At 45.7% G+C, this 9,495-nt stretch overlaps 1 protein-coding gene and 1 non-coding gene across 2 annotated transcripts; both read right to left on the reverse strand.

The window, feature by feature from the left end:
• Positions 1-7,407: 7,407 nt before the first annotated feature.
• Positions 7,408-7,958, reverse strand: LOC129777629 (40S ribosomal protein S19a-like). Its single transcript, XM_055784006.1, has one exon. The coding sequence runs from the start codon at positions 7,936-7,938 to the stop codon at positions 7,468-7,470; it is 471 nt and encodes a 156-aa protein (XP_055639981.1). The 5' UTR covers positions 7,939-7,958; the 3' UTR covers positions 7,408-7,467.
• A 25-nt stretch (positions 7,959-7,983) lies between these two features.
• On the reverse strand, positions 7,984-8,102 carry LOC129781063 (5S ribosomal RNA). The gene has a single exon (XR_008744091.1). It is a non-coding gene; the product is annotated as a 5S ribosomal RNA (ribosomal RNA).
• Between the last annotated feature and the right edge of the window lie 1,393 nt (positions 8,103-9,495).

The raw sequence follows: 9,495 nt of genomic DNA on the forward strand, positions 1-9,495 counted from the left end.
AACACATCTTCTGAAGGTATATGAGGTTATAATCTACAGTTTTACCCGGCAATCTCAGAAATCCCATGCTGCTTTTAGTCCAACAAAAAAGACCGGAAAAATATGATAAATACGATAGTTGTCTCAAAAATATCCAAACTAACGTGAACGTGTGCTTTTAGTTTATTTATTTTTATGGGATCAGATTAGTATTTTTTTCTATTTCATCTTCCCGTGAAGCTGCCTAAAATCCAATACGATAACCAATTCATAAACTTATTTGAAAACTGCACTCATCTACCACTCCGTCCTTCCATCCTTTAAACTGATTCAAAGGAATCGATTATTGTCTGCAGGTTTAGTTCATTGTTCACACTTCAAGTCATTTCACCAAAAACACTCGACCCCGACAAAAAAAAACTGTTGCTGATGCTGTATGATTTCACCTTCACACACTTCGCTTTGATCCCTTCGCGGAAAAACAAGATGAAAGCTTGCTCGGCTGGATCCGCAGAATGTTCATTTGACCGGAAAATGATCTTCTAGTTCAGAGAATCGTGTCTGAGTTAAAAGCGTGATGGAAGTATTTATTTGGGCATTATGACTGGAGAGGGAATATATATACCTTATTGATATATTTAAAAAAAAAGGTCAAATCACATATTTTCGACCCAAAGATATATGATTGCTTTTGACGTGGGACTACGTCTAACCGGAGTATATGGGGGGTACAATGACAACCTGAACACAGAACATGCAAGAAAAATTGAAAGATTCCGAATGCTTATAACTCGAACATTTTTTACTGGATCGGAAAGATGTTTGCATCAATTGATAGGGAATATTTCTACGCTTCTATCGCTTCTTTTATGTTATTTTTCGTTAGATGAACAATTGAATAACTGTAAAATATTAAGTGTTATCTAAACGCTCTACCTGCCTCGTTTTGATTGGCCCGATTTACGGTTTCCCCAACACAGCCATCTAAACCAAGCACCTTGGGGAAATCGACATTGCAAATACATGAAAGTATGGAGACTTTTGTTCTCACCGAAATGTGTTCCCTAACAAACTTCAAAACCAAGCAGCGTTGGAGAAATCGGCATTGCAAATGCATGAAAGTCGGGGGTATTTTGGTTCCGGCGGAAATGTGTTTCCCTAACACAGACTTCAGAACCAAGGTGTCTGGGGAAATTAGCATTGCAAATACATGTAAGTCGGGGGCATTTTTGTTCCGACTGAAATGTGTTTCTCTAACACAGACTTTAAATCCAAGGAGCGTGGGGAAATTGGCATTGCAAATACATTCAAGTCGGGGGCATTTTTGTTCCGGCGGAAATGTGTTTTCCCAACACAGACTTCATAACCAAGGTGTCTGAGGAAATCGGCTTTGCAAATAAATGCAAACTGCGAGTACTTTTGCATTTGCTTGCCTTTGTGCAGACTAGAATATGTTTCCTTAACACGGTCTAACTTAGAAGTGTTTGGGTATTTTGGTCATTTTTTTTTATCCAAAATATATATTTTTATTAAGGCTCATATGGCGTCAGCCTAACGGGGCCGGGAGTTCAACATTTCGACAATGTTTGCTTACAACTATGTTAGTAATATGTAACCGATTACTCGCGGTTGGCTCGAGGTTAGTATTACAAGTGTTCTCATAATTAGTATGTTGCAGTCTTCGATGCTCTGTACGTGTGCCCGACACGGGATACTTCCTATTGGGATGCAGCTGACCATTAATCAGCAACGCCCCCCTAGTCTGTACCCCATTTCTAGCGTGGTGCGTCTTTCTCGACTCGAGGAATCCAGGATAGAATGGTCACTAGCCGGCGCAATCATCAGCTCGTGTAGAGTTGTCATGAGCGGTACAACCTTTGGCTCTTGTTGAATGATCAGTGGACTGCACAACCTTTGGCCCGTGTATCTGTAAAGAGTGTGTGTATGTATTGCCGCGACTAAGTAAAAGTTTATCGTTTGGATAGGAGGGATATGAAACGGGGACACAACGAAGGAAACATCATTAAACGTTGACATCGGCGTTTCTGAGGAACAGGTATAGATGAAGCAGAAGATCAGGATCACGGCTACCTAAGATATCCCGGACGGGGATATCCGATTGTCTGCCTTGTGCTCTCAGTGCTCTAGAGAGCTTGGAACGGGATACACGACCAGACAATATGCTAGATGTCGTGGTAGCCATCGCCACAATCAAAAAGATTGTTTGCTGCGAGCCCAATGCGATAGAGATGCGCGTTTAGGTTGTAGTGATTGGACATAAGCCGAGATATCACGCGAATGAAATCATCCCTTAAACCAAGCACTCGTCGAGACCTTAGGGATAATCGTGTGTAACCAACGACCGAACTCATCACCACTCCACATGCGCTGCCAACTTACGAGCGTATACTGACGAAGAATGTGGAAAAATTCATTATAAGCAATTTGCCTTTCAAAAAGAGTGGCTTCTAAAGCGCCCACCTTAGCTAGCGAGTCCGCTTTCTCATTCCCCGGAATCGAGCAATGAGAGGGAACCCATGCTAAGGTAATCTTGAATAATTTTTCGACCAAGACACTCAATAGTTGTCTTATTCTTGTTAGGAAATAAGATGAGCGTTTATCAACTTTCATTGAGCGGATTGCCTCTATTGAGCTGAGACTGTCTGAAAAAATAAAATAGTGGTCGATGGGCAATGTTTCAATGATCCCTAATGCGTAATATATCGCACCCAGTTCAGCGACATACACGGAACAAGGATCTTTGAGTTTGAAAGAGGCACTGGAATTTTCATTGAAGATGCCGAAGCCAGTGGACCCGTTTATGAATGAACCGTCAGTAAAGAACATTTTATCAGATCCAGCTTTCCCATATTCTGCCAAAAATATCGGCGGAATAGAATCGGAGCGTAAGTGATCTGGGATTCCATGGATTTTTTGTCGCATGGTCAGATCAAAAATGACAGAGGAATTGCAGAATTATGGGAAGCAAACTTGGTTGGAGATGCCTGGTGAAAGGTGCACGTCGTGGGTAAGGTACTCATGGTATAAAGACATAAAACTTGACTGAGGAGTCAGTTGGAGTAGATTTTCGAAGTTATCAATCACCAATGGATTCATGATCTTGCAACGGATGAGAAATCTGTAGGATAATTCTGTGAACCGAAGAGTAAGCGGGGGTACTCCTGCCAAAACTTCGAGACTCATCGTATGGCTATACGCAAGCAACGATATTGTATTCTCTCCAGCTTGAGAATATGAATCCTGGCAGCTGATCGGAAGCAAAAACTGCCATATTCTAACACTGATAATATCGTTGATTTGTACAGTTGAATGAGGTCTCCTGGATGGGCACCCCACCATGTTCCGGTAATTGTTTGGAGAAAATTGATTCTTTGCTGGCATTTCTGTTTCAAATACGCAATGTGTCTCCCCCAGATACACTTAGAATCAAAATATACACCCAGGTATTTGAAAAACATAGAGTGTTGGATCGTTTTGCCGGATAGGTGAAGCTGGAATTGGGCGGGTTCGTGCTTCCTAGAAAAAACGACCATTTCAGTTTTCTCTGTAGAGAATTCGATACCCAGCTTTTTTTTTTGGCAGACTTATCTCACTTCTTAACTAGGAGAACCTAGCCAGAATTTTCACCTGCCCCCGGGCTTCTGAATGCCAAAGGGGGACTAGGCTCTGCGGAATGCACGTATCTGCATGCTCGTGCTGTTTTAGTCCTGACCGAGGAATTGTCGGACAATCGCGCAGGTGCTAAGGGTGACCGACTTTTGGATGCCGGCCAATTCCTTCTCGATGTTCAACACCTTTAGCGCTTCCAGAAGTGTCTTCGGGATAATTCCAGTTCCAGAGAGAACGACTGGAACAATTCTTGGGACCTCCCTTAGCCCCCACAGTTCCTTGAGCTCCACGGCCAATGATCGGTACTTGCAGATTTTGCGACCGTGGGTCTCCTCCAGATTCTGGTTCAGTGGAATAGCGACATCGATGATGGTGACTTTGCGGTCGCTCTTGTCGTAAACCATTATATCTGGGCGGTTGTGGTGGATCGAGAGGTCGGTCAGAACAGTGCGATCCCAGTACAGCTTGAAACGGTCATTTTCCAGGACAAGTGCAGGCAGGTACCGGTAGTTTGGTACGTTGTCTTCCAGTAGAGCACATTGGAGCGCCAGTTGTCGATGAACAATACGGGCCACGTTGTTGTGGCGCTCGGTGTAGGCTGCGTTGGCCAAAACGGGACAGCCTCCCATAATGTGCTCTATGTTTTCACCTGGTTGATGGCACATCCGGCAAATGTCATCAACGTCTTGATGCCAGACGTACCGCCTGCAGTTTCTCGTCGGCATTATCCTGTCCTGGATGGCTATCATGTCGGCTTCTACTACTGAAGAGAGTTCACCACGCGTTAGCCACAGATTAGATGCGGCCTTGTCGACGTGTGGCCGGTCCAGTTGATGGGGGTGGGCACCATGCACTGCCTTCTGCTTCCAAGCTGCAATCTTCTGCTCCACTGTCTGCAGATTGCAGTTGAGTTGGTACTCCGCTTGCGCCAAGTGCAGAGCGCTGTATCCTCTGTCGGCGGCGCAGACAGCCCGGTATAGCGCGTTTTGGTTGGCGCGTTCTGCGAAGTACTCGCGCAGTTGTTGTACCTGGGCAACACACAGTGCAGATATGTCAACTATTCCAAGTCCCCCTTCTTTGCGTGGCAGTGAAACTCTCTCCAGTGCCGATTGAGGATGGTGCATTCCGGCCTCTTTAAATGCTTTCCTCATCCTCCTCTCAAGGTCCTCTAGGTCAGTTTTGCTCCATTTGACTACACCAAAACTGAAGGTCAGCAGGGGAACCGCGAATGTGTTGATCGCGCGTACCTTGTTCCCCGCGTTGAGGAAAGTCCTCAGGACACAGTTCACTCGACTCAAGAACTTGTCTCGCAGCTCCGTCTTGATGTCGGAGTGGCGAATCCCGGGGAGCTGTCTCTTATGAACTCGCCGTCATAGACCTCGTAACCTCCGGATTCGGTAAGCTGCCCTTTCAGCAGATGGACACAGCGGCACTTGTCAAGGCCGAACTCCATGCAGATGTCCCTGCTTATGTCTTCGACAACCCGGATAGCTACACCTAGACGCTGACGTGAATCAGAGTAGACCTTGAGATCATCCATGTAGAAGGTATGGGTCACTTCTTCGTGGGAGCCGTCGCCATACCTTATTTTATAGCCATGACCGTTTCTATTGAGCGTCCTACTGAGGGGGTTCAGTGCCAGACAAAACCAAAGCGGGCTGAAAGAGTCGCCTTGGAATATCCCCCTCTTTATTTGCAGCGTTCTAGACTGCAACACATTTTCCCCATCACTGAGGTGCAGAGACGTACTCCACTGCCTCATCGCATGCTGCAGGAACTTAACGACGACGGGATCAATTTTGTAGAGCTCCAATACCCGGACGAGAAACGAGTGAGGTATGGAGTCATAAGCCTTCCTGTAATCGATGTAGGCCATACTTAGGTTCCGCTGGTTATATACCGCCTGGCCGACTATGGCTGCGTCGATGATGGCCTGGTCTTTGCAGCCATGCGTATTTTCCTGCATCCTTTCTGCTCTTCTACGATGATGTGATGCTGTTCGCAGTGAGCAGAAACTTTGGCGGTAATTATGCTGCTCAGTATTTTGTACAGACTCGATAGGCACGTTATCGGTCTGTACTTTGATGGGTTCAATGTGTTGCTGTCTTTCGGGAGGAGGAATGTGACGCCACGGGTGGCGAATTCAGGGAGGTTGTGTGGGTCACGTAGCACCTTGTTGAAGCACTCAGCTATCTTTGGATGTGCGACGGTCAGCTTCTTGTGCCGAAAGTTCTGGACACCATCGGGGCCCGGTGCTGCCCAGTTCCTCAGGTACCGCGAGGCTTCGCGGACATCGTTCTCTCCGACGATGATAGCTGCCATCTCTCCAATTTCACCACAACACTCCTCCTCCCGTCTTAACCACATTTGCCCGTCGCGATGTTCTACTGGGGTCTTCCAAAAACCAGCCCAGAAGTTCGTCATATCGCTAATATCTGGCAAACCTTCGCGGTAGTCGGGCTTCTCGTCGCTAATGTGGTCGTAGAACGCTTTCTCGTTATCTCTGAACATCCGATTTTGTTCCTGGCGCTTTGCAGAGTCAGAGTAACGTTTCAGCCGTTTTGTAAGGACGCTCAATTGCTGTACCAGTGTGTCGAGTTTTTCCGTCAGCTGGTGAGCTCCCAGCTGGCGAAGTTCAGTAGACCGCACGATCACAGCAACTTGGCGACATAATTTCGCCGATCTGCTGCCTCTTTTGTACGCCATCAGTCTTCCAATTGCGGCGCGCTTGTTTAGGATCCGTTGCTCCAATCTCCTTCGCCATGGAGGCTCACGCCTTTCACGGAGATGTTGGAGCAGTCTGCCTTTTGGCCTAATACGGTATCCTAAACTTTTGGCGGTCGCCACAGCAGCACAGTAAACTTTTAGTTGCAGCTCCTCCATGTTCTCAGCATCAACCAAGTGCAGCGGAAGAACGTGCTCGTTCATGAGCTTTACTGCACTTGTCAGCCTGCGGGAATGCTGCAACTTCGGGATCCTGGGGCGCGACAAAGGGTCCGTGTCGCGGAACTGTGAGATCGCCTCGTCGTAATGGAAGACCAGATCGCGTAGTAGTTGTTGATCTGGCTGTGGGTCTTCCGGCTCAGGGGGTTGTTGTACTGTGGCCTCCACTGGTGCTGATTCGCGTGCCCCACTCGCGAATGAATTGCTCAGCCGTACTGAACTTCGTCTCGACACATCGCTTGCTCTGCTTGTTCTGGAGCTTAGTTCTCTCTGCACCTGCTGCTTGATCTCGTCGACTTGCGTTTGGGAGAGCATTTTGTTGCGTACAATCGCTCTACGCCTCGCGTTCATCGCGTTTTGGTCAAGCCTCCCGAAGAACTCTGGATACGCTTCCTCGAACATTGCGAGTATTCGAGGGCGACCGCTCATGTCCGTCTCCAAAGCAGTGCAGATGTAATAGGCGCGGATCACGAATTCGTTCATTTCGTGTGTCCACATGATCCGTCGCCTAGTAGTACCCACAAGTGTGGACGACTGTCGTCTGACAGTCGCAACACGCTTCGTAGGCGCAGCGTTTCGTTGGTGATGTCGATGGCTGCTGTTTCCGTGTGGCGGTAGGTCTTCGGGTTGAACCCGGCTGGTGGCCCGCTCTTGCACCTCGCCCTCCAGCCGCTGACCGCTCGCTCTTACTCCCGTTCCAGGACCAGCTCCAGTTCGGGGACCCTCCTCGGGCGATCGCATTCTAAGTATTCTTCGTGAACGTAGCTCCATTTTCTGGGTGTATCTCCTTTGCCCGGGAGACAGCGGGTTGGCAAGGCCTCCATATGACCCGGGAGGCCTTCCCCGGGAGAGATATTTTTTTTAACTTTTCACGAACTTTTATTTTCGAATCCACATCTCCCACTGCAAATATCCTTACGACAGCACAATCGTGGCAGCTTCCTTCTTTTGGGCGGCCCGCTGTTTGCTCACAATTTGTGCAGCGATTCGGTCCAGATCCCGCTGACCCTGGCTGGTCAACTTGCGTCCACCCTCGGGGTGTTTCTCAATCAGTTTAATATTCTCCAGCGCTTGGACAGCCTTTCGGGCGGCACTTCCATCAGCACGGCAGAAATGGGAAGGTCGCACACCACAACGCTTGCGGCCACCATAGATCCGGGTGATCGAACCCACTCCCGATGGGCTCTGGTGGTATAAACGACGCAGGATAGAAGCACAACGAACGTAGAACCAGTCGGGATCGGTTGGAGCCAGCTCCTTGAACTTGGCTGTTTTGATCAAGTCAATGTAATCTGGAACCTTCAGCTTGCCAGATTTCTGCAGGAACAGGGCAACACCCTGGACAACTTTGTCCTGATCGACGTCCTTTACGGTGATTCCTGGCATGTTCACTTCTATGTGCAACCGGAAAAAGAGAAGGAAAGCAAAAAATGCCAACGACACGCGACGTTCCCAAGCGGTCACCCATCTAAGTACTGATCGCGCCCGATGTTGCTTAACTTCGGTGATCGGACGAGAACCGGTGTTTTCAACATGGTATGATCGTTGACTATACCATATGTTTTATACCGATTAGGGTGGTCCTATGAAAAAAAAATCTAAATGATTTTTATTTCTTTTTTTTTTTTAAATTTGGCATAAAAGTACATATAACCTCAAAGGTTTACCTCCATTTCTTATTTTTAATCCCGATTTTAGTATTTTGGTATAAATAATATCCAAATAATCGACCCGTAGATTGTTTTTCAAAGAGAACGAATGTCATCCGACCTTGAAACGCAATGCGTATAGAAGTCATTGAGCTTCGTGTTCCATTTCTGTGAAGCGTAAATTGTTATGAATTTTCGAGTGAAATAAACACGCTTTTAAAACAAAAATTTTAAATGAACTATGGCTCTATTGTGTGTTCTGTGTAACAGAATAACACATTCTTTACAGGTAGGAAAAATGTCGGACGAAAATAGTCTCTGATAATTATTTTATATTCTGGATAATATTTTAGCTGAAATGCAAGGAGAATTATAGAAAAATAGTTGAGTTAGGGTCAAGGCTATGTCTACTAACAACATCGACAACTATGTCTAAACAACATCGAATAAACATTTTCATTCAAATTTCAATAATTTAAATTGCTTTCGGGTCTGCTAATGACGAAATATGGGTGATTGTTCGATATTGTTACCACAAACATAGCCTTTTTTATAGCCTTGCATGGCAGATGGATACTGTACAATGCATTTTCTTAAAGATTTCACCAACGACACGACCGCAAGCCTAGGTAGATGTCCAATATATCAACGAATAAAAACTGATAATGACAGAAAATCATTCATAAAAATTAACAACGCAGACATTGACATGGAAAACCGTTCAGTAGTGCCATGTTCGCCTCAGCTGAGCAAAACATTCGATGAAGAGCAACAAATTTGCAACAACGAAATTTATTCCTTTTTTCGATTTACATTTTACGTTCAAGAGAACAAACATGTCAGATTCGTGAATGAAATACATCGGGAATGGAATACAAGGAATGTTTTGTGTTTTTTTAAATTTTTGTCATCGACTTGGCTTCGGTATGTCAAACACAAGTATGAAAGAAAGAGTAACGAACGTTTCAATTATGTGTAGATCTTTAAAACATTTAAACACACTTACAATACATTAGTTATTTTTTATTTTACAATCAACATAAAGGGTGTGTCACATCAAATTGCATCACGGAAAAAACGCTGTAGAAATTCTCCCAGTAGACCGATCCTTTTGAAAATTTTAGACAGTAAAATAAAAACTATTAAACAACTTTTGGCATTTTCTTTTTATTCATACTTCGAGCCCAAGCCCGTATGCTCGCACCTTCCTCTTTACCCCGTCCATAAGGTTCTGTACAACGTCAGGTTGTAGTTTTTTTTGAACAGAAATCCATTTTCTCTTGAAGTCCGCCTC

The sequence above is a fragment of the Toxorhynchites rutilus genome, chromosome 3, assembly GCF_029784135.1.
Source record: "Toxorhynchites rutilus septentrionalis strain SRP chromosome 3, ASM2978413v1, whole genome shotgun sequence".
In the NCBI taxonomy this organism is placed as follows: Eukaryota; Metazoa; Arthropoda; class Insecta; order Diptera; family Culicidae; genus Toxorhynchites; species Toxorhynchites rutilus.

Bases quoted from the DNA above. Each gene is read 5' to 3' on its own strand.
- LOC129777629 (XM_055784006.1), bottom strand. From the start codon at position 7,938: ATGCCAGGAATCACCGTAAAGGACGTCGATCAGGACAAAGTTGTCCAG.